Raw genomic sequence first — 25,434 nt, forward strand, 5'->3', positions numbered from 1 at the left:
TTTCACACTTGGTGTTTAAAATGTCTTCATTTATTTGAAGTGATTTTACAACTCATGAATACATCAGAGGTCTGGTGGCACAGAGCAGACTCTGTACTGTATCCACAAACAGATTGTTGGATTCTCTTTTACCATCAGCGCTCATGTCATCCTGGAGCATGTGGATGAAGGTGGAGTGAAACTCGCTGCCTGGAGAATGGTCTGGAGAGAAAGCTTCACTCCTCTCTGTGATTTCAAGCTTCTGAAACCTCTGAGCCCCAAGCAGGTAGAGTCTCCACGAGTCCCTGGGCACAGGGTCAGGGCCATGATGCTCACACACCTAGCATGGGAAGAGGAGGAACAATAAACTGGTATCTTGGACTGTCTTACACATGGATCGAAAGTAGAAAGCTAGAGTCGCTAAGCTGCAGCTACCTGGATGACTAGATGCTCAGCGCCGCATTTAGCATTCCACTTGCTCCATGAGAAGGCACAGGCTGAGGCAAAGAGGGCCATTTGTTCGTAGGCAGCATGCTCTATCAGAGGGTCCTGAAGAGAAAGAGAGGGAAAAGAAGGAAAAATCATACAGAAACGCAACAAAAGAAAGAGTAATGGATGCTATAAACAAGGATGTGTGCTGATTACATTTTCAACTGTATTTGTGCCAAGTATATGATGGAAGAGAGCGAGGCTGCTGGAATGCAATGTATCCTGGTGTACGTCTGGAGCTACACTATGGCATATAGTGAGGAATCTCTGGCTTCAATTGACTACATTTACATCATCCACTTTAACAAGGAATGGATTTGAGGCCAATGAGTCTTATTGCCTGTTTGAGATGATTTATTTGGAAGCCACTTCAAATTAAGGATTTTTTAGGAGAAAGTCAAAAATTGTAGTTAAGGTCATTTGAAGTAAGATTATAATTAATGAAATATACTAATTAAAAAAATAAGTATGTATACACATCTGGTAAACATTTAGTTATATATGCAGTGGTGGACAGTAACAGAGTACATTTACTTGAGTACTGTACTTAAGTACATTTTTTGAGTATCTGTACTTTACTGAGTATTATTTTTTGGTGAACATATTCCTTTTACTCCATAACATTCAGAAAACAATTATTGTACTTTTGACTCCTCTACATTTCTATCAGTGCTCTAGTTACTCTCTACTTTATCTTTGAAGTCAGCTCATGAATGTCCTTTTCTTTTCTGAAATCTGATCCTAAGACAGTAAACTGTGTTTGTGTAGTTCTGTTTGTCTCAGTGGTTTAGTCGTACCTGTATATCAAACACAGAGCATCACTCAGATCAGTCAGTTCATGTAGAGGTGGTAATGATGGCTCTAATTCTCCACCTGAGCACCATGGTCATATCTTCAGCCCGTGTTAGAGGTTTTTGAAATGAAGAATGATATGTATGGTTTGAAATGTTCTCCCTGTTTCTGCCCAAACAAACAAACATTCACTGTCCAACCTGAGAGAGCGTGTTGAGCTACGTAACGTTTGTTTCATTCCAGATGAACATTTCAAACTAAGGTGTCTGTGCTTGGAGTAACTCAGTTTCTGGTTTTATTACATGGTATAGTTTTTAGAGATTTCAAGTAATGGTTTCTAAATAAACATGATGTAACAGCAAGTAAAAGTTTTAAAAAGCAAGTACTTCAGTACTTTAACTCAAGTCATAATCTGACAGAACAACTTTCACATGTATTGGAGAATTATTTGACCTGGAGTATCTATACTTTGACTTAAGTAATGAAGATGTGTACTTTGTCCATCACTGTGTACAGTCATGGCCAAAAGTTTTGAGAATGACACAAATATTACATTTTCACAAAGTCTGCTGCTTCAGGGTTTTTAGGTGTTTTTGTCAGATGTTTCTATGGTATAATGAAATACAATTAGAAGCATTTCATAAGTATCAAAAGCTTTTATTGAGAATTACACAGAATTCATGCAATAAGTCAATATTTGCAGTGTTGACCCTTCTTTTTCAAGACCTCTGCAATTCTCCCTGGCATGCTGTCAATCAACTTCTGGACCAAATCCTGACTGATGGCAGTCCATTCTTGCATAATCAATGCTTGGAGTTTGTCAGAATTTGTGGGTTTTTGATTGTCCACCCGCCTCTTGAGGATTGACCACAAGTTCTCAATGGGATTAAGATCTGGGGAGTTTCCTGGCCAAGGGCCCAAAATCTTAATGTTTTGTTCCCCGAGCCATTTTGTTCTGACTTTTGCTTTATGGCAAGGTGCTCCATCATGCTGGAAAAGGCATTCTTCATCACCAAACTGCCCTTGGATGGTTGGGAGAAGTTGCTCTCGGAGGACGTTCTGGTACCATTCTTTATTCATGGCTGTGTTTTTAGGCAAGATTGTGAGAGAGCCCACTCCCTTGACCGAAAAGCAACCCCACACATGAACGGTCTCAGGATGCTTCACTGTTGGCAAGAGACAGGACTGATGGTAGCGCTCACCTCGTCTTCTCCGAACAAGTCTTCCTCCAGATGCCCCAAACAATCGGAAAGGGAATCCATCAGAGAAAATGACTTTACCCCAGTCCTCAGCAGTCCAGTCCCTGTACCTTCTGCAGAATATCAGTCTGTCCCTGATGTTTTTACTGGAGAGAAGTGGCTTCTTTGCTGCCCTCCTTGACACCAGGCCTTCCTCCAAAAGTCTTCCCCTCACTGTGCGTGCAGATGCACTCACACCTGCCTGCTGCCATTCCTGAGCAAGCTCTGCACTGGTGGTGGCCCGATCCCGCAGCTGTAACACCTTCAGGAGACGGTCCTGGCGCTTGCTGGACTTTCTTGGGCGCCCTGGAGCCTGTTTGGCAACAATTGAACCTCTCTCCTTGAAGTTCTTGATAATTGGATAGACGGTTGACTGAGGTGCAATCTTACTCGCTGCTATAAACTTCCCTGTTAGGCCCTTTTTGTGCAATGCAATGATGGCTGCACGTGTTTCCTTGCAGGTAACCATGGCTAACAGATGAGGAACAATGGTGTCATGCACCATCTTCCTTTTAAAGTGTCCAGTCACTCAATCATGACAGATTGATCGCCAGCCTTGTCCTCATCAACACCCACACCTGTGTTAATGTGTGTGACACCTGTGTGTCATTGAAATTATGTTAGCTGGTCCTTTTGTGGCAGGGCTGAAATGCAGTGGAAATGTGTTTTTGGTGATAAAGTTCATTTTCAAGGCAAAGAGGGACTTTGCAATTAATTGCAGTTGAGCTGATCACTCCTCATAACATTCTGGAGTATATGCAAATTGCCATTATAAAAACTGAAACAGCAGACTTTGTGAAAATTAATAGTTGTGTCATTCTCAAAACTTTTGGCCATGACTGTACATGTAATTAAAGCTGGAAGCAGCGTTGAACGGGCCCTCACACACCTGTCACCACTGCCTGATGTGAACATAGACTGTATAAAATATGTGAAGCAGGATCTGCCTTTGCAACAGGTGTTGCTGAGCTGCACTTAATGAGGACAAATATCACATGTTTCACCAGGCCTGATGAGTGTGTGAAGTTTGGGGAGTTTTGGGCCACATTGAGGCATGCAAATTTGGGGTTTATTGCGAGGTGCGAAGAAGAAAGAAAGAATAATAATCTTTCAGGTTTCAATGAATTAATTAATTAATCTTAATTACATAGGATGTGATGCTCAGGTGAGGAGATCCATCTTCTTTGTGTGGATTTAGTAGGAGCATCACGCTGATTGTTTTTTCACCATCACTGGAGCATTTTTAAAGTTGTTTTTGTGGATATTCAGTTCGGACAACATTGGACAGATTTTTTCAAGCATCAAAATAAACAGAGAATGAACTGTATGGATATGTGAGTAACATATTATGTTGTATAGATGGCAGTGGACATGCATCAAAAGCAAGAACCAGATCTCAGCACTCGCAATAAAGTTCCAAACTCTCAATGTTGGAAATTAACAGCAGCTTTTAAAAACAAAAGTTTCATGGCAGTTCTATGCCTTCAGCTCCTATAAGAGACATCTTGAACACTTGAAATCTAACAGAACAATTTAATTTAGAGAAATGTCTTAAATATTTTTGCAAATGTGCTTTTTAATAGTCTAGTGAGGCACCTCAGCATCTACTGCATTAACCTGAATGACATTTTTTAAAGGTGTCCATGATTCCAGGAGGATTCACAAGATGATTGCAGTGACACACTGAGATTTTCTACAGCACTCCTGTGATGCTAAAGCTTCCATTTTTCATCAGATTTCTAACAACCATCATCACAGGATCGCTGTTAGTTGATGAAAATGTTGTCAACACTCATGATCTGTAATCATGCTTTGATACTAACCTTGCTGCTTGTGCTGACAAACTTCTCCGTGTACTCATTCCCAAAGATGTTGACCCCTGCGTTAAGCATTGCCCTCTGCAGAGTGGGGCCGCTCATCCACTTCCCTTTGAGGTGACACAGGCCTTTCTCTAGCTCTGACTGCAACATGCACTGATCCCCCTGTTGGTCACAGAAAATAAACGATCAGAAAAGTACAGCTCCACATCCTGATGCTCTTGTTTTGTGTGTTTCAGTCTTCTACCTGGATAGTGATACTGATGTCAATGAGCGCCCCGTTGACTGTGAGAAGAGCTGAGTTTTGCTCCAGTGGCCTGAGCTCCCAGCGCTGGAAGGGGAAGTTAACATAAGTTTCCTGCATTAGCACAAAGGCTTGGAAGGAGTCCATTTTAAATGAGATCTTGGCCTCTGCTTCCTCATAAGACACGTCAGTGATACCGTCCATCCTCCACTGCTTTTCTGAATCACAGAAAACCAAATGTCATTCACTAGTTTTCATTGTCTTTCTATGCTAGAGATTTTCAATGCATGCCCAACCTGCAACGTCCCAGTGAGCCACTTGAGGGGTCTCCAAGAAGACGACAGACTCAGGCAGCGTCACAGTCACACCAACAGGAGGGCAAGTCAGAGCATCGTTTTCATCTGATGTAGAGCTCTGCACAGGATAGGGGAACACCTGTAGTCCTTTGTCTAGAAGCTAGGGAAACACGAGCATGGAGAGTGTTATGATTGGTTAACTTCTGCTGCTGTCACTGGCGTGAGTAGTAGAGGCAGACATTTTTATGGGTATCCCACGGGTCGCGGGATTCCTGGGGGAGTCAAATTTGCTATTAATCCCTTGATTGGGACGGTACAGGATAAAAAACTAACGGGAGCAGACCGAAGGTCTAGAGGGACTGTAGTTAAGTCTTATTTGTGACAGTGAGAAGTTTTCTCGGTTCACTGTGTGTAAACTGTAAACACAGTTTACACACCTGCACCACCAGGTAACTCTGATCTCTCCTGCTCTCCAGTTTACCTCTGAAGTTTCTCCTCTTTTTCCTCCGGTGCATTAAATCCTCTTTTCCTCTGTAAACTCCGGCTCATGAACGTGTCGTCGTGTGTCCTCAGTAAACGGTATGACATTGGCGCAGTCAGAATCCCTCATTATTAAGTGTAGTTGTATTTTTATTTTTATGACTTTGAAGCTGCAGACCTGAACACCTGATCAGTGTGCTGCAGGTGGAGGAGCACTTCTGTGTAACGTCTGCAAATAATGTAAAAACAAACAGGCTCTCTGGTGTCAAAGTGAAGTGTTGAATAAAATCACAAGTGGAACGTCCACCTAACCCGAGATGAGTGCTCTGGTCTAAGTTCCCAAAACTCAGGTACAGTATGTGAACTGTGAAGGTAATGCCTTCATGCACTTTGTTCATTGAGGGATGTATTGCCTAAAGAATAGAAAAAGAAAGAAAATGGAAGCGGTACAGGAGCGGGAGTCATTCTGAATGGGAGCGGTACAGGAGAGGGAGTCATTCTGAATGGGAGTGGTACAGGAGCAGGAGTCATTCTGAATGGGAGCGGTACAGGAGCGGGAGTCATTCTGAATGGGAGCGGTACAGGAGCAGGAGTCATTCTGAATGGGAGCGGTACAGGAGCAGGAGTCATTCTGAATGGGAGTGGTACAGGAGCTGGAGTCATTCTGAATGGGAGCGGTACAGGAGCAGGAGTCATTCTGAATTGGAGCGGTACAGGAGCAGGAGTCATTCTGAATGGGAGTGGTACAGGAGCAGGAGTCATTCTGAATTGGAGCGGTACAGGAGCAGGAGTCATTCTGAATGGGAGAGGTACAGGAGCAGGAGTCATTCTGAATGGGAGAGGTACAGGAGCAGGAGTCATTCTGAATGGGAGTGGTACAGGAGCAGGAGTCATTCTGAATGGGAGCGGGACAGGAGCAGGAGTCATTCTGAATGGGAGCGGTACAGGAGCAGGAGTCATTCTGAATGGGAGCGGTACAGGAGCTGGAGTCATTCTGAATTGGAGCGGTACAGGAGCAGGAGTCATTCTGAATGGGAGCGGTACAGGAGCAGGAGTCATTCTGAATGGGAGTGGTACAGGAGCAGGAGTCATTCTGAATGGGAGCGGTACAGGAGCAGGAGTCATTCTGAATGGGAGTGGTACAGGAGCAGGAGTCATTCTGAATGGGAGCGGTACAGGAGCGGGAGTCATTCTGAATGGGAGTGGTACAGGAGCAGGAGTCATTCTGAATGGGAGCGGTACAGGAGCAGGAATCATTCTGAATTGGAGCGGTACAGGAGCAGGAGTCATTCTGAATTGGAGCGGTACAGGAGCACGAGTCATTCTGAATGGGAGAGGTACAGGAGCAGGAGTCATTCTGAATTGGAGCGGTACAGGAGCACGAGTCATTCTGAATGGGAGTGGTACAGGAGCAGGAGTCATTCTGAATGGGAGAGGTACAGGAGCAGGAGTCATTCTGAATTGGAGCGGTACAGGAGCAGGAGTCATTCTGAATGGGAGAGGTACAGGAGCAGGAGTCATTCTGAATGGGAGCGGTACAGGAGCAGGAGTCATTCTGAATGGGAGCGGTACAGGAGCAGGAGTCATTCTGAATGTGAGCGGGATGGGAGCAGGAGTCATTCTGAATGGGAGCAGTACAGGAGCGGGAGTCATTCTGAATGGGAGTGGTACAGGAGCGGGAGTCATTCTGAATGGGAGCGATACAGGAGCAGGAGTCATTCTGAATGGGAGCGATACAGGAGCAGGAGTCATTCTGAATGGGAGCGGTACAGGAGCAGGAGTCATTCTGAATGGGAGCGATACAGGAGCAGGAGTCATTCTGAATGGGAGCGGTAGAGGAGCAGAAATCATTCTGAATGGGAGGGGTAGAGGAGCAGGAGTCATTCTGAATTGGAGCTGTACAGGAGCAGGAGTCATTCTGAATGGGAGTGGTACAGGAGCAGGAGTCATTCTGAATGGGAGCGATACAGGAGCAGGAGTCATTCTGAATGGGAGCGGTACAGGAGCAGGAGTCATTCTGAATGGGAGTGGTACAGGAGCGGGAGTCATTCTGAATGGGAGCGATACAGGAGCAGGAGTCATTCTGAATGGGAGCGGTACAGGAGCAGGAGTCATTCTGAATGGGAGCGATACAGGAGCAGGAGTCATTCTGAATGGGAGCGGTAGAGGAGCAGAAATCATTCTGAATGGGAGGGGTAGAGGAGCAGGAGTCATTCTGAATGGGAGCGGTACAGGAGCAGGAGTCATTCTGAATGGGAGTGGTACAGGAGCAGGAGTCATTCTGAATTGGAGCTGTACAGGAGCAGGAGTCATTCTGAATGGGAGCGGTACAGGAGCAGGAGTCATTCTGAATGGGAGCGGTACAGGAGCAGGAGTCATTCTGAATGGGAGCAGTACAGGAGCGGGAGTCATTCTGAATGGGAGTGGTACAGGAGCAGGAGTCATTCTGAATGGGAGCGGTACAGGAGCGGGAGTCATTCTGAATGGGAGCGGTACAGGAGCAGGAATCATTCTGAATTGGAGCGGTACAGGAGCAGGAGTCATTCTGAATTGGAGCGGTACAGGAGCAGGAGTCATTCTGAATGGGAGAGGTACAGGAGCAGGAGTCATTCTGAATGGGAGTGGTACAGGAGCAGGAGTCATTCTGAATGGGAGTGGTACAGGAGCGGGAGTCATTCTGAATGGGAGTGGTACAGGAGCAGGAGTCATTCTGAATTGGAGCGGTACAGGAGCAGGAGTCATTCTGAATGGGAGAGGTACAGGAGCAGGAGTCATTCTGAATGGGAGCGGTACAGGAGCAGGAGTCATTCTGAATGGGAGCGGTACAGGAGCAGGAGTCATTCTGAATGGGAGCGGTACAGGAGCAGGAGTCATTCTGAATGGGAGCGGTAGAGGAGCAGAAATCATTCTGAATGGGAGGGGTAGAGGAGCAGAAATCATTCTGAATGGGAGTGGTACAGGAGCGGGAGTCATTCTGAATGGGAGCAGTACAGGAGCAGGAGTCATTCTGAATGGGAGTGGTACAGGAGCAGGAGTCATTCTGAATGGGAGCGATACAGGAGCAGGAGTCATTCTGAATGGGAGCGGTACAGGAGCAGGAGTCATTCTGAATGGGAGCAGTACAGGAGCGGGAGTCATTCTGAATGGGAGTGGTACAGGAGCGGGAGTCATTCTGAATGGGAGCGATACAGGAGCAGGAGTCATTCTGAATGGGAGCGGTACAGGAGCAGGAGTCATTCTGAATGGGAGCGGTACAGGAGCAGGAGTCATTCTGAATGCGAGCGGGATGGGAGCAGGAGTCATTCTGAATGGGAGCAGTACAGGAGCGGGAGTCATTCTGAATGGGAGTGGTACAGGAGCGGGAGTCATTCTGAATGGGAGTGGTACAGGAGCAGGAGTCATTCTGAATGGGAGCAGTACAGGAGCGGGAGTCATTCTGAATGGGAGCGATACAGGAGCAGGAGTCATTCTGAATGGGAGCGATACAGGAGCAGGAGTCATTCTGAATGGGAGTGGTACAGGAGCAGGAGTCATTCTGAATGGGAGTGGTACAGGAGCAGGAGTCATTCTGAATGGGAGCGGTACAGGAGCAGGAGTCATTCTGAATTGGAGCTGTACAGGAGCAGGAGTCATTCTGAATGGGAGTGGTACAGGAGCAGGAGTCATTCTGAATGGGAGCGATACAGGAGCAGGAGTCATTCTGAATGGGAGTGGTACAGGAGCAGGAGTCATTCTGAATGGGAGTGGTACAGGAGCAGGAGTCATTCTGAATGGGAGCGATACAGGAGCAGGAGTCATTCTGAATGGGAGTGGTACAGGAGCAGGAGTCATTCTGAATGGGAGTGGTACAGGAGCAGGAGTCATTCCGAATGGGAGCGGTACAGGAGCAGGAGTCATTCTGAATGGGAGCAGTACAGGAGCTGGAGTCATTCCGAATGGGAGCGGTACAGGAGCAGGAGTCATTCCGAATGGGAGCGGTACAGGAGCAGGAGTCATTCTGAATGGGAGTGGTACAGGAGCAGGAGTCATTCTGAATGGGAGCAGTACAGGAGCTGGAGTCATTCTGAATGGGAGCGGTACAGGAGCAGGAGTCATTCTGAATGGGAGCGGTACAGGAGCAGGAGTCATTCTGAATGGGAGTGGTACAGGAGCAGGAGTCATTCTGAATGGGAGTGGTACAGGAGCAGGAGTCATTCTGAATGGGAGTGGTACAGGGGCAGGAGTCATTCTGAATGGGAGCGGTACAGGAGCAGGAGTCATTCTCAATGGGAGCGGTACAGGAGCAGGAGTCATTCTGAATGGGAGTGGTACAGGGGCAGGAGTCATTCTGAATGGGAGCGGTACAGGAGCAGGAGTCATTCTCAATGGGAGCGGTACAGGAGCAGGAGTCATTCTCAATGGGAGCGGGAGTCATTCTGAATGGGAGCGGGACAGGAGCAGGAGTCATTCTGAATGGGAGCGGTACAGGAGCAGGAGTCATTCTGAATGGGAGCGGTACAGGAGCAGGAGTCATTCTGAATGCGAGCGGGATGGGAGCAGGAGTCATTCTGAATGGGAGCGGTACAGGAGCAGGAGTCATTCTGAATGGGAGCGGGATGGGAGCAGGAGTCATTTTACCGGGATTGGGACGGGACACACATTTTTTTCTGTGGGAGTGGGATGGGACAGGAGTGAAAATCCACTCCCACGTCACTCTCTAGTGAGTAGCTTACACTGAAACTCTGATATTTACCTGTCTTATTTCCCAGCCATTGACCTGGTGGGCTTGTGGTGGGAGATGAAACACATCATAGTAGAAGACCCCGCCCAGAGGTGTGTACTGCATTAAGTCAACCACGCCTTGGTTTAGCTTCGTCTGCTGCACAGAGGATGAAATCAAGTCACCCTCTGCTGAAGAAAGAAAAAAATAGTGTCATTTGAATGTTTTCTTATCCTCTAAATGATGCACTCCAATATTTACACTCACTGATGTAGACAAAACTTACTCTACATTACTGAAAACATGAATATTTTGCGTTAGCTGTTGCACAGATCTGTCAAATGACTTTTAGAGACAACATCTTCCAACGTACCACCAAGTGCCTCAATCTGTGTTTGTATCTGGCTCCCTCTGCCTCCCACAGACTGGGCACTGTCACTCCTTGTCTTTAAACTGGCCTCACTCTGTGCGATACAGTACATATACAATGAGAATTAACAACATACTGAAGTAACCAAACCTAAACAAGCAGCATCACCCTTACCTTTCTCCCTTCAAGCCCCTGGATGGACTGCACCTCTTCGTCTTCTCCCTCTTGCTTTGCCTCACTACCTTCCTTCACTTCCTCTTCTTCTTTAGTCTCCTCCTGCTCAGGTTCATCCACGTCTGCTGGAACATCCTCGTCCCCTGCCAGAGACCTGGGACCAAACAGAACACACAGCAGAGAGAGAAGGATTAGTGTTACCAGCATTATTACATCAGAAGAAGTATTTGTAGTATTAGTAGTATTTAAGATTCGTACCTGTAGCTGGCTGTGTGTGTTCTCAGGTGAGTCATGCGGGCCAGTATGGACAGGTGATCATAATGTGTGTGGAGGATCCGGACGGCAATATTGCTCACAGCCAGCTGTTTGGGAAGCTCAAAGCCAAGGCCTGTTTCTTCAAAGGTTAAACCTTTAAACCTGAGTGGTCCAGTTACAAGAGAAGAATGGAACCAAAGCCATACTTTCAAAACAGTATGCATACAATGTGACCACACCACTTTTCATAAAACTGCACCTTGGTTTTAGGGCACCACTGGCCTTGCAGTCTAAGTGCACACCCCATATACGTACAGAGGCTATAGCCCTCATCGCAGAGATCGCAGGTTCGATTCTGTCCTCAACCATTTGCTGCATGTCTTCCCCCTCTCTCTACTCCCCACATTTCCTGTCTCTGTTCAGCTGTCCTATCAATAAAGGCGAACATGCCCAAATATATGACTTATAAAAACAACACCTGCACCTTGATTTCTGATTCCACTGCACTGGTGTCTACATCTTCAATGATTACTTGGTCAATGTGATAAATTCTGCACTACATAGGCTCATAAGATACAAGAACAAAAACATGCTAACTAACAATGGCTTGATTACCTCACTCTTTCATTGCCACATGAGCTGATTTATTTATAATTAAAGCCCTATATAACAGATCTCCTACAAACCTTGGATTCTTCTTGAGGTTGGCCCAGAGACACAGTGTAATGTTGTCATCTTTGACTACAGTCTGCATGTTGCCTGTCTCTGTGTCAATGTTTGCACTGGCCTTCTATGTTAAGGAAGACAAAACACAACAATTAAGAGGGATTCAAAAAATATATTACATGCCTCAGACAGGCCGCATGGTGGTGAAGGTTCCTGGTTCAAATCCCCGGTCAGGCAGGTGCCTCTTTGCGTGGATTTTGCATGTTCTCCCCGTGCATGCATGGGTTCCCTCTGGGTACTGGAGTTTCCTCCCACAGACCAAAAATATACTCACCAAGTGAATTGGTCACTCTAAACTTCCCGTAGGTGTGAGTGTGTGTGTGAATGGTTGTCTGTCTGTCCATGTTCGCCCTGTGATAGGTTGGCGACCTGTCCAGGGTGTACCCTGCTTTCCGCCCAATGTCAGCTGGGATTGGCTCCAGCCCCCACGACCCCGAACGGGATAAGTGGTTGAGGTAATGGATGGATGCCTCGGACATTGCAAAGTACAAAACAAAGCTCCACCCCTGTAACCTCATTGGCCACCGTGAAATCCTAAAGCATGATTGGCTATTTGCCTTTGTCATAGGCAGCACTTACATTTAAATCAAATATCTGGGTTGTGTTTCAACAGGCTGCAAGTAGCTTTTTTGCATTTCAATGTGAAACCTTTTCCTTTGTTGGTCCTTTGAATTGTCAGTTTGGACTGAATAATGAAGTTCAGCAGATTTCAATGTTGCCACTCTGTTGAGTTACCTTTTAAAAGTTAAGAGCTACATACAAGAACATAACATGTTGAGGCTTTTAAGAAACACCTCAAACCTACTTTTATTCCATTGCTTTAATAATGTTTGACCTGTTGAAATCTGTTTCTATTTTTACATTGTATTCTTTTTTTCTGTAGTTTTTACTCTATACTGTATACTGTCTGTTTTTATGCTGGCTGTGTACAGTCATGGCCAAAAGTTTTGAGAATGACACAAATATTACATTTTCACAAAGTCTGCTGCTTCAGGGTTTTTAGGTGTTTTTGTCAGATGTTTCTATGGTATAATGAAATACAATTAGAAGCATTTCATAAGTATCAAAAGCTTTTATTGAGAATTACACAGAATTCATGCAATAAGTCAATATTTGCAGTGTTGACCCTTCTTTTTCAAGACCTCTGCAATTCTCCCTGGCATGCTGTCAATCAACTTCTGGACCAAATCCTGACTGATGGCAGTCCATTCTTGCATAATCAATGCTTGGAGTTTGTCAGAATTTGTGGGTTTTTGATTTTCCACCCGCCTCTTGAGGATTGACCACAAGTTCTCAATGGGATTAAGATCTGGGGAGTTTCCTGGCCAAGGGCCCAAAATCTTAATGTTTTGTTCCCCGAGCCATTTTGTTATGACTTTTGCTTTATGGCAAGGTGCTCCATCATGCTGGAAAAGGCATTCTTCATCACCAAACTGCCCTTGGATGGTTGGGAGAAGTTGCTCTCGGAGGACGTTCTGGTACCATTCTTTATTCATGGCTGTGTTTTTAGGCAAGCCAAACAATGGGAAAGGGGATTCATCAGAGAAAATGACTTTACCCCAGTCCTCAGCAGTCCAGTCCCTGTACCTTCTGCAGAATATCAGTCTGTCCCTGATTTTTTTACTGGAGAGAAGTGGCTTCTTTGCTGCCCTCCTTGACACCAGGCCTTCCTCCAAAAGTCTTCGCCTCACTGTGCGTGCAGATGCACTCACACCTGCCTGCTGCCATTCCTGAGCAAGCTCTGCACTGGTGGTGGCCCGATCCCGCAGCTGTAACACCTTCAGGAGACGGTCCTGGCGCTTGCTGGACTTTCTTGGGCGCCTGTTTGGCAACAATTGAACCTCTCTCCTTGAAGTTCTTGATAATTGGATAGACGGTTGACTGAGGTGCAATCTTACTCGCTGCTATAAACTTCCCTGTTAGGCCCTTTTTGTGCAATGCAATGATGGCTGCACGTGTTTCCTTGCAGGTAACCATGGCTAACAGATGAGGAACAATGGTGTCATGCACCATCTTCCTTTTAAAGTGTCCAGTCACTCAATCATGACAGATTGATCGCCAGCCTTGTCCTCATCAACACCCACACCTGTGTTAATGTGTGTGACACCTGTGTGTCATTGAAATGATGTTAGCTGGTCCTTTTGTGGCAGGGCTGAAATGCAGTGGAAATGTGTTTTTGGTGATAAAGTTCATTTTCAAGGCAAAGAGGGACTTTGCAATTAATTGCAGTTGAGCTGATCACTCCTCATAACATTCTGGAGTATATGCAAATTGCCATTATAAAAACTGAAGCAGCAGACTTTGTGAAAATGAATGGTTGTGTCATTCTGAAAACTTTTGGCCATGACTGTATAGCCTGACTGTTCCTGTGAAGCACCTCGGTGCAGAACGTGTTTTGCTTTTAAGGTGCTAAATAAATGAGGTAAACTTAAACTTAAACATAACATTCTGTAGATGGCTTTATTTCAGAAGTTAAAGTAGTGATTAATCTGAGATAACGCTCCTAGGTTTGGAGAAAGCCCCTAATGTTCACCACGCCTGGCCACCCCTGCAAAAAGTCTGCGCCCCAGTTTGACCAGCCCAGTCAGAAAAAATAAGGCTTGCTCTGCCATTGCAGCAGTGTATAAGCACAGTGTAAAACAATACCTATTGTACCTTGAGGATCTCCTCAGTGGTGAGCTGGTGTTTGGAGTGAATTAGCTCCTGCAAACTGATGAGTGTTTCCTGATACTTGTGGCCCTCTTGTGGATCTGTAACATCTCTGAGCAGACCTTCCAGCTCCTCCACCAGCTACAAGAGACAACATTCATTAGCACATAGTTTTGACTTCACTTTTAGTCCTTCTCTTTCAGGTAGATTGATATTGCAATCACAACATTTGAAGACATACTGAAATGCATAGGCTTTCTGTATAGTGTTCAAAAGTCATAGTGTTCATCTTGATGACCCATTCTTACTTGACAAAGTTTGGATTTTGTAGCCATGTTGTAGAACATATGAGTCATTAATGATAAGACAAAGCAGGCTACATGTCAGATTTGCATTATGTCTTAGTGGAACAGCACACAGGATGTAGGTGAGGATTTCAATGATTACAAACAGATAAAAACTTCAAGTTTAATAGCGCAGAATAGAGGTATTATTTCTAAGCAACCCCTTTGATCGATATGTTAACTGATCATTACAAGTGGAGTCCATTTACTTTTCACTGATTTATCCACTAAGCTTATATACATCAAGATCAAATACAAACCTGCAGAGCCACACTGCATTGCTTGAGCACGAGTGTGATGTCCACATGTGGGTCATCCCTCCATAAGCTGATATATGTGTTAATATCCTTCTGTACCGCGGGGTCTGGGATACCATCACAACGCATGTATTTCTCCCACTGCACACAAACAACATGATAAGGGTAAATGCACTGCAGATATCAGATGTCAGGGCTGCTTGAGGGGTAAGGTTATTGGAATGTCAGTCAGTCAGCATATAGTAATTCAGTTAGATACTGAAGTTGTATTTTTCTTCAAATGTTATTAAATATTCTTCTTTCTCTATCTTAACAGTTCAGTAAGATGGGAACACTAACTTTGGCTGTCTCGAAAGCATCTGCTTTCCATGTTGTTACTGCAGTATGATTCTCCTCCAGTAGATGGCGCAGTTCATTCAGCTCATCTTCTCTGCGCTCTAGGTCCTGTCAGCAAAAGACCACCATGGAAATGTTAAGTTATGTATCTTAGTAGTTACAGTTCAGGTCTTCAATTAATACGTTTGATTAAGTTAGACTATATCCTCTGACAGGAGAGCCTTACCTTTGACTCAAGCCTTTCAAGCTCCTTCTCCTTTCTTTCTCTTTCCAATCTCTCCTGCTCTTCTTTCTCTGCTTGTACACGTGCGTCTTCTGCGTGACAAAAGCAAATGTAGTGTTGGCCTACATTTCTACATTTTGACATAAAGAGGCAGTTAGTTATATCAGTCTGAATGAATAGTCACAGATAAGATTCTGGTTGACCTTCCTCTTGCAGTCTCCTCTCCTCTTCATCTTGGAGTTTCTTCGCCTTCTGTGCTTTTGTCAGCTTCCGTCCTTTTTTGGATGACTTGAAACCAGAAACCAGTACATATTATTTAACATGGGTAGTTCCCCACAGGATAAAACAGAATGACAAAGTAAAGAAAGAGTCAATGCAAGAATTCAAGGCATAGGGCAAGACCTTTGTAAAATAAAATAAAATAAATAAGTAACAAATTAATAATAATAATAGAAATAATAAAAATAAAATAAAATGAATAAGTAACAAATTAATAATAATAATAAAAAATAAAAATAAAATAAAAAATAAAATAAAATAAAATAAATAATTAATAAATGTATAATATAATAAAAAAATTAAAATTAAATTAAAATAAAAGTAAAATAAAATAATAATAATACTATGTAAAGTTAAGAACATGATATGTTAAATAACAATACTAATAATAATAATAATAATAATAATAATAATAAAAAAAGTTGCTGAATGAACTGAGGAAACGTTATCATGATATCTTACTGAAAAAACACTGGAGGTAAAATAAGACGTTGAAACTCGCCCAAATAAAACAAATGACTAAGATAAAGAAACACCGAATGATTAAAGTAAATAGACTACGATGCTACACTAAAAGTAAAACAGAATAAAATATTAAAATGCTGAAAGGTAATCTGTAAAAATCATAAAATGATAAGATCTAATTAATTACTGAATAGAAAATGAAATAATCCACAATAAGTTAAAGAAAATAAATAAAACAAATTAGTTGAATTAATATTGTATATGGGTCGTTGACAAATAAGCCTCAAAAAAGTAGTTTTGTTTTTTTTAAGTATTTCCAGAATGGTTGCTGTCGTGGAATTTTCATAGTCTTATATATATGTATGTAAAAATGTTTAACTATTGTATTCTTTCAGTCTAAATGTCATGTTTAGAGTAACTTGTTTCCTATGTCATCTGTTACGGGCGAGATCGTGTCAGGGTAGTAGTCAAGGTCTCTCCCCCTGCTCCTGTCTTTATCTATGTGTTATGGTCGACTTACTGTCTCCAGAACTAGAGCACAGCTCTTCTTCCTACTTGTTGTGTTCCTATTGTCCAAACATGGTTATCTAACTTTAGTGTCGTCTTCAGAGCGAATAAATACCATGCCAAGGGTTTTGTCTGGCAGAACTGACTTGGCATTGCACTGCACTCTCCTGCCTGTGTACTGTTGTGTTATTTCTCCTTGATCAAGTTCTACATAAACTATTTCAACGTAAGCCATCAGAGTCTCCTGAGTCTTCTGTGTCCAGTTTGTTGCTGAATTCCATCACAGTTGCAATGCGTATTTTTCTGTCTGGAATAATGTGTTCAAACAAGGCTTGTCTGAACACATTACGTTTTTTTAAGTGTTTAAATAGTTTGGGTTTTTTTACCCTTTTTTTTTAACTTGAACACCCAAAAAATGTCAGGCGGCTCAACCAGATATATGTCCAAATATATGAACTCACCTATCATTTATTCTAACTGAAAGTTTCAGGAAGTATCCTTTAGAGTGGTTACAGTGCTCTACATATTTGTACTTTGTGAGTATATATTTTTTTACAATATATTAGGATTTTTGCATTCTATTGGCCAGGTATAAAATATAATTTTTACAGATTTGGGTTGGTTATACCACCTGACATGGAAAGTGTTACCGTCCACCTATAAGTTGATCAAAGCTTTTCTATTATTATTTAAGAGACATCTACAAACCTTTTAACTCAGCCACGACAATTAGTAGGGTCCTCTGAATGATTTAATATGTTGAAGTCCATTATAACTTACTTTCAAAATAAAAGCTCCATGAGTACAGTGGTACCAACCTGACATTTGAGAACATGCAAATTGCTGGACAAAATAACCTAGGTGCCTTTAAACTATTCATATGTATGAAATCATATTTATTTCAAAGCTATTATATGTAAAATCATGCCATGGTGTTTTAATTTGAATTTATTATTATAAAAATACATTTTTTTTATAGTGTTTTAAGTCAGTTCACTTGCTCGGACGGGTGAGATACTTCAAAATAAAATAAATCTCAATATTTGAATGTACTGAAATTGTATTCATAATAAACAGATTTGATAGAATCAATTGATGTATGTCTTCAAAATAACAAATTCTGACATATGGGTCATGTCAATGACAATGACATGTCAATGACCCATATGTGGATTTAATAATTTAAAATAAGACAGTGTAAAAAGTGACTACAATCTGAACTAGATAATAGATGAATAAATGAAGATAGATATAGATAGATAGAAACTTAAACCATGAGCGGTGGGACTCTTTATCCAACAACAACCTGCTAACTTAACATTATCCCTTACATGAGACTAAAGCGAGACTAAAAAGGAAGCTCTTGAGTTACTTTTCAAAATGTTAGTGCTCTCTAATACTAACATTAAAGTAAAGACAAAGAACTGCACAGAACTTAAGAGATGAGCTTTGACTTATTAATATTCTGTGCTAACTTTAGTTACAGCCTGTTGAACTTTAGTGGAGTAAGATACTTGGATCCATATTTTGGGTATTATTTATCAATAATAAACAGTAACTTTGACTAATATGAAGCCTGTGTTTTTGAAACATTCAATATGATATCATTTAGACCATAAATTATGTGTTTAACTCGCCAAAATGATCAAACTTACCATGTTTAATATTGTAAAGCTGTAGAGCGTCCGGGTAACCATAGAAACTCTGACGCATGCGCGTTGTCTGTTTGTATTTACGACAGAATGAAGCGACGTACGACAGTACGGAGACCTGGAGCAGTCAATATTAGTCTAAGGACAAAGAAGAGGTTTCTTCATTCCCTCCTTTCTTCAAACAGCACCACCAGAGTAAATGAACTTAACGAACCCCGTCAGAATGTGAATGCAGATTCATGAGGTTATATGTCGCCTCTGGGAGAAACATAGTGTGTGAAATGCTAAGTAGCAAACAAGCTAATACCAGACTGCTGTCTTTGGGGCTAATTCTGTAGTTCGTCTGACAGTAGTCCTCCACATGTTTCTGTTTCTCCTGTCATGTAAAAGTAATGTTTCTTTCTCGCTCTGATCTTTTCAGAGGTGTATAGGACTCCTCGTTCCTGTCATGGCCAACCCTTTCAGGGGTGAGGTTATAAAACTATACAAAACAGTAAGTGAAACATTGTCTCCTGTACATCCGCGGTGGTTGTTGTTTCCCCTCCTTTGACCCTCATGATGTGTTCCCCCCCTCTCCAAAGCTGCTGTATCTTGGCCGTGAGTACCCCAAGGGAGCAGCTTACTTCAGAGAGCGCCTGAAGTCAGCCTTCATGAAGAACAAGGACGAGGCAGATCCCCAAAAGATTAAAAAGTTGGTGGATCGTGGAGATTTTGTCATCAAGGAACTCGAGGCCCTTTATTTCCTCAGAAAATATCGAGCAATGAAGAAAAGGTATTATGACCCAGAAGAATAAACACACAAACAGCTACTCCAGGCTGAAGCTCAATCAGTGACTTTAAGTTCAATTTCTTATTCATAATGTGTCATATTTCCACGTCCACAATGCCATTCTGTACATGTTGCACTGCAAGTCCAAACAGTTCCCCATAGAAAGCAGCTGCAGGGTGATGCTGAGGAAGCTGTTGCAGAATGTGTTTTTTCCTTGTACAGTATCTTTACCTTAAAGGCCAGTGTTATAAAACAATACTGTTCAATCACCAACATTCTAGCCTTCCTGATGTGGGGTTTTTACACATTTGGTAGACAGTCAGCCCCACTGGGAGCTCTTTAATGTACTCTGATTGAAATGTTGAAAACAAGATGATAAATGAAACGTCCATGTTGAAACGAACAATCAGATTATAACTGTAAGCAGTTTTTATTGTTCCATTACAGCAGCCTTGAACCTAATCTGCAATTAACTGTGAATATCCCTTTGTAATGGACTACAGGCATTCAACTGACTGAATATGTTCATTTCATTTTATATTTCAATGTCATTACTAAATGGACTGAATGTACATGACTATGGATCTTGCACTATTAGAGATAAATAAAACTATATGTCAAACGGATTTCTTGTGTTGTCAATTATTAGTGGTGGGAGGCTTATGAAAGGGAAAAGCTTAGGTCCACAGAGTGGACAGCAGAAACAGAACAGCGAGGTTGGATGGTGAGGGTTTGTCCAGTAGAAGTAGGATGTAGAGGGTTTATAGCACGATCAACTATCTCATTACTGGGAGAACTGGGAGTGCGTGGACAGAATTAGCAAAAGACAGTAAAATAAATGTCAGAAGAAGCAGTTAAAACTAGTCAGTGGATCTGGATTAGGAGGAGGGAGGAGTAATATCAGTTTGGGACAAAAACAGAATTAGGGAAATATTCAGTAGGGGGGAGGTAGAGCACACAGCCTAGACCGGCAGGGATGAGTGGACATTCCAGACTTCAGCTGATAGGGACATGCTGGACTCAAGCAGCAACAGCTACTACTACTACTACTACTACTACTACTACTACTACTACTATTCATCTCATCACTATCATCTCTCTCTCTCTCTCTCTCTCTCTCTCTCTCTCTCTCCCTCTATCCCTCTTTCCAACCCCAAGGCAGATGTCTGTCTAACACGAGTCTGGTTCTGCTCGAGGTTTCTGCCTGTTAAAGGAAGTTTTTCCTCTCCACTGTAACTAGCTAAATACTGCGATGTGCAATGCTCATGGTGGATTAAGGTGGGGTCAGACTGAGTCCTATCCTGTCTTGGTGTTGGGTCTCTGTTCACAATTTAACATAGAGTGGTCTAGACCTGCTCTGTTTGTAAAACCGTCTTGTGATAACATTTGTTGTGATTTGGCGCTATACAAATATAGAATGATTGCAAACTAGATATTAAAAGACAGGGGAGGCAGAGCCAAGATTAAATGCCGGTCTAGGCTATTATCAGACTCTTCTTGCTGTATGTTGGGTGGTGGGGGCTGCTAGGGGCCAGAGGCTAGAGTACAGATAATCCTTTATTCGTCCCACAATGAGGAAAATTAAAAGTAGGTAGTATTGGTCTCGTCACTACCTGAAGCTTGCATGTAATGAGCCTGGGTCCATTGAAAATGGCAGTACTGTATGGGTTGGGTTATTCAATTGGGGTGTTCTGCTGGTGGATACGATGGACAGTGGGAGCTGGCATGGAGGAGGGTTGATCTGGGACGCCAGAGTTAATTGTTTAGCCTCTCCGAGGGGTCGTGAGCTATGGTCGTGGGCCTAACTAAAGGAAACATCAGTGAAGGGAGGAGCTCACTACAGTGATGTACTTGCTCTCGCTCCCCATCTGTTCTTTCTATCTCAGGCTTTTGAGGACGTCAGGAGCCATGGGAGAGGTTACTATATTTATCAGTTAAGGGCATAGTAGGGTGGGTTTCTTCACTGAGCACTCAGCGTTTACACTGTCATTTGTTTACTGTCACACACACACACACACACACTTTATACTACACACCAAGTCCAAGAGTATACAGTATAAAAGGTACAAAAGGAGGTTCATACATTGAGTGCAATATACTTGGGAAAAACTAAGAAAATAAAAGGGTCGAATAATGCAATAGCACAAATTAAAACCTTAGTTCAGTTGTGTCACTGAGAAATAGGGTAAAAATAGACATGTTATGCATTTGTTGTTACATGTGATTACAAATTTTGTAGGTCAACGTCAGCGTCACTGAAAGCAGGATTTGTGTTTCCAACTTCCTTCTCAGATTCCTCCATTTGGTAAACCTCCACTTTTCTTCTAATGACCTGTTGAGGTAAGAGTACAGAGCAGAATCAGCAGGTGTTATCAGTCTGAAGATGTTCTCACTGTATTCCTGCTGCAGCACTCACTCTGTCAAAGAAACACTTGAAGAGATGATACGTGATTGTGTCCTCTTTCAATAGCATGAGCCTTGAATCTACCTTCTCCCTCCAGCCTCCTGAAAGGAACAACACTGTCAGAATAAAACAGAACTAGCTCACAGAACAGATCTTTATACTCCAACAGAGCCAACAATAGAGTATTGTTGTACCTGTAAGCAGGCTGATGATCAGCCCCACAATGATGGCTGTTACAGTACCAATGAGACTGTAGTAAAGATAGGAGGGAGAGTGCCAGCCTTCTTCTGGTGGATGACTGGTGGAGGAAGAGAATAGAAAATAACGCATTTCACTGTTGTTTTTCTTTTTTACCTTGGTGCTTGCTTTTTTAAAGCAAAAAGCAGACCAAGAAAATCTCAAAACAGCCAAATCAGCCATTTCAGACCTCTGCAAGAGGGAAAATCACATCATGGACTGGGAAAAGGCCAAGGTAATCCACTCCAAGAGCAACAGATACCAGTGTTAGATAAGGGAGGCTGTAGAGAACAGGAAGCGAGATCAGAGGACAGTGATCCAGGATGAAGGGGCCTACATGTTGTCACACACTTGGGATGCAGGACTGCCAGACAACAGGGGGTGTGGTCGTCCTGCTGTATCAGGTAGGACGGCCAAACCTCTATAAATCAGCTGACAGACACGTCACAACAACAACAACGCATGACTCTTCTGAAGAAGACTGCAGGAAGTTTGGAGTCGCAACATTTCAAGGTAGTAAAGATAAACACACTGGTCTAGTTAAAATACCTGTCTTGCTTTAGTATACAGTGTCAGACCTAATGGACCTATTTGGACAGGTTACAGAAATTCCAATTCGGTGGAAGGTAAAAGTCAGGGATCACGATGTGTCATCAGTGTTGTTTTGGCATCTAGTTAATACAACAGGTCTGATGATTTCATATCGTCTGAGTGATCCTGATTGAATTCCATCCCAGAGACCCAAATACCAATCAAAGTCAAGAGTAACCTTGCTATGACATCACACTTTTTCTGATAAGATAACTTTATTAATTGAGGGAGAGCTTTGGTCTGTTTGTGGTTTTACAGGAAGAGTCAGGGGAACGCTCACTTGTCTCTCATATCTTAACATGATATGCATTTTATTAGCCTCACTCTAACACACGATTGGATTTCTAGGATTGCATAACCTGACCATACTCTTGGTTGTTTTGAGTTAATGCAGGGGATAAAACTTGGGCTCCTTGATCTTGAGCCAGTTCTTATTATGATTAGGGGAGATTCACCATCTTGCGTCCATGAATTTCAAGGCAATATAAAGGTAATAAGGAATGAGATGCGTATGTACACAATCGAATCACCAGGTCTCATGGAGCTGTCATTCATAGATCATAATTTGTCCTTGAAAGCAAACCTGCCCTTTATGGCTTCTTAGAAAGCTAAACATTGCATCAATATGGAACCAGGATTAGTGTTCTGTTGCTCTCACAGTGCTTTCCCAAACTTCCCAAAATATTTCTGGTTCCAATTCTGTTTCTTATGAAATGCAACTATTCATTCCAGTTGGTTACACACTTACCCATTATCGCTGTTCGGTGTAGTGGTGAAGCTTGGTTCTGTTGTCACAGCAGTGGAGGTCCAGTTAAAGCCTTCTGAAGCGGTTAAATTACAACCCTCTGTGGACAACGGCAGAGGTCGAGTCATGGAGGGAGGGGGCGGGTAGATAAAAGATCCAACAACAACACACAAGGACGCAACCAAGCCTGACAACAGACCTGACAAACCTCCCTGTAGAAATCAAACCCAAGTGATCAGATTAATCCAACAATTTAAAGGATAATGCAGAAATCCTGGATTAAAAACAGGGTGGAAAGTAAACCTCAATCCCAATACTTTCACAAAGATCAACACTCCTACACAGCTGTGCATGACTATTGTGTGATTGAAAATGTGACCTCGTTTTTCATCACACTTGACAATTGATAGTTGCTCATTATGTCATTAAAATCTCAAGTTTTAGAGAAACAAAGTTTTCATGAGCTTCAAGGTACAGAAATGCTGTCTGGTTGCCGCTTAATGCATTTTATATGTACTTGATTTTGTCTCTATTAACTCATATCATTGTTCACCACTACCCATGAAATAAAGAAACAGACAACAATAGTTATTTAATATTTTGCAGGATACATTTTTATCAAGTGAAAGGAACAAAACTAAAAGATAAAAAGTCATATAAAAGGACGTCCTTACTTTGGAATTGACAAATGGAAACAGGATTCCTAAAGAGAAGACACCAAGTACAGGGCCTAATGTGACACCACCGATGGTGGCAGCTGCCTGTTCAAGGAGAAACACAAAGGTTTTCTAAGTACCAATAAATTATTTGTTTTCATTTAACAGAACTGCAATGCTTGTGTATTAACCTTTACCTGCATCATTCCTCCAAAGACAGAAGCCACTCCAGCAAGGGAAATGCATAGAACTCCATAAAATACATCTGCATCCACATCATATCAGAAAGTTTAGTTTGTTAGGTTTCAGTCTTTGAATTCACATCCTAACAGAAAGTTTAGTTTGTTATGTTTCAGTCTTTGAATTCACATCAGAAAGTTTAGTTTGTTAGGTTTCAGTCTTTGAATTCACATCATATCAGAAAGTTTAGTTTGTTAGGTTTCAGTCTTTGAATTCACATCATATCAGAAAGTTTAGTTTGTTAGGTTTCAGTCTTTGAATTCACATCATATCAGAAAGTTTAGTTTGTTAGGTTTCAGTCTTTGAATTCACATCCTAACAGAAAGTTTAGTTTGTTAGGTTTCAGTCTTTGAATTCACATCATATCAGAAAGTTTAGTTTGTTAGGTTTCAGTCTTTGAATTCACATCCTATCAGAAAGTTTAGTTTGTTAGGTTTCAGTCTTTGAATTCACATCATATCAGAAAGTTTAGTTTGTTAGGTTTCAGTCTTTGAATTCAAATCATATCAGAAAGTTTAGTTTGTTAGGTTTCAGTCTTTGAATTCAAATCACATCAGAAAGTTTAGTTTGTTAGGTTTCAGTCTTTGAATTCACATCATATCAGAAAGTTTAGTTTGTTAGGTTTCAGTCTTTGAATTCACATCACATCAGAAAGTTTAGTTTGTTAGGTTTCAGTCTTTGAATTCACATCATATCAGAAAGTTTAGTTTGTTAGGTTTCAGTCTTTGAATTCACATCATATCAGAAAGTTTAGTTTGTTAGGTTTCAGTCTTTGAATTCACATCATATCAGAAAGTTTAGTTTGTTAGGTTTCAGTCTTTGAATTCACATCCTAACAGAAAGTTTAGTTTGTTAGGTTTCAGTCTTTGAATTCACATCACATCAGAAAGTTTAGTTTGTTAGGTTTCAGTCTTTGAATTCACATCCTAACAGAAAGTTCAGTTTGTTAGGTTTCAGTCTTTGAATTCACATCACATCAGAAAGTTTAGTTTGTTAGGTTTCAGTCTTTGAATTCACATCACTAACAGAAAGTTTAGTTTGTTAGGTTTCAGTCTTTGAATTCACATCATATCAGAAAGTTTAGTTTGTAGGTTTCAGTCTTTGAATTCACATCACTATCAGAAAGTTTAGTTTGTTAGGTTTCAGTCTTTGAATTCACATCATATCAGAAAGTTAGTTTGTTAGGTTTCAGTCTTTGAATTCACATCCTAACAGAAAGTTTAGTTTGTTAGGTTTCAGTCTTTGAATTCACATCACTATCAGAAAGTTTAGTTGTTAGGTTTCAGTCTTTGAATTCACATCACATCAGAAAGTTTAGTTGTTAGGTTTCAGTCTTTGAATTCACATCCTACAGAAAGTTTAGTTTGTTAGGTTTCAGTCTTTGAATTCACATCATATCAGAAAGTTAGTTTGTTAGGTTCAGTCTTTGAATTCACATCACATCAGAAAGTTTAGTTTGTTAGGTTTCAGTCTTTGAATTCACATCACTATCAGAAAGTTTAGTTTGTTAGGTTTCAGTCT

At 42.0% G+C, this 25,434-nt stretch overlaps 2 protein-coding genes and 1 pseudogene across 6 annotated transcripts; 1 reads left to right on the forward strand and 2 right to left on the reverse strand.

Moving 5' to 3' along the window:
• Positions 1–8: 8 nt before the first annotated feature.
• Positions 9–18,361, reverse strand: cfap94 (cilia and flagella associated protein 94). 2 transcript variants are annotated; one of them, XM_034673693.1, is made up of 16 exons: positions 18,275–18,361; positions 15,572–15,656; positions 15,372–15,460; positions 15,149–15,253; positions 14,813–14,950; positions 14,215–14,349; positions 11,520–11,623; positions 10,837–10,995; positions 10,579–10,732; positions 10,408–10,498; positions 10,068–10,222; positions 4,856–5,015; positions 4,563–4,777; positions 4,322–4,480; positions 415–528; positions 9–319 (listed from the first exon to the last, which is right to left on the reverse strand). In XM_034673693.1, exons 1-16 carry the CDS (start codon positions 18,314–18,316, stop codon positions 53–55), a joined length of 2,172 nt encoding a protein of 723 aa, XP_034529584.1. In that variant the 5' UTR covers positions 18,317–18,361; the 3' UTR covers positions 9–52. The 2 variants fall into 2 exon arrangements, with proteins under 2 accessions (XP_034529584.1, XP_034529583.1); XM_034673692.1 differs by having other exon boundaries at positions 10,068–10,225.
• lyrm5a (LYR motif containing 5a) lies at positions 18,333–19,666 on the forward strand. 4 transcript variants are annotated; one of them, XM_034673696.1, is made up of 3 exons: positions 18,333–18,466; positions 18,693–18,764; positions 18,853–19,666. In XM_034673696.1, exons 1-3 carry the CDS (start codon positions 18,362–18,364, stop codon positions 19,063–19,065), a joined length of 390 nt encoding a protein of 129 aa, XP_034529587.1. In that variant the 5' UTR covers positions 18,333–18,361; the 3' UTR covers positions 19,066–19,666. The 4 variants fall into 4 exon arrangements, with proteins under 4 accessions (XP_034529587.1, XP_034529586.1, XP_034529588.1 ...); XM_034673695.1 differs by having other exon boundaries at positions 18,384–18,496; XM_034673697.1 differs by having other exon boundaries at positions 18,427–18,543.
• Positions 19,667–21,047: 1,381 nt separating this feature from the next.
• The window catches only part of LOC117805455, a 7,821-nt pseudogene continuing 3,434 nt past the window's right edge, over positions 21,048–25,434 (reverse strand).

The sequence above is a fragment of the Notolabrus celidotus genome, chromosome 21 (assembly GCF_009762535.1).
Source record: "Notolabrus celidotus isolate fNotCel1 chromosome 21, fNotCel1.pri, whole genome shotgun sequence".
NCBI lineage: Eukaryota > Metazoa > Chordata > Actinopteri > Labriformes > Labridae > Notolabrus > Notolabrus celidotus.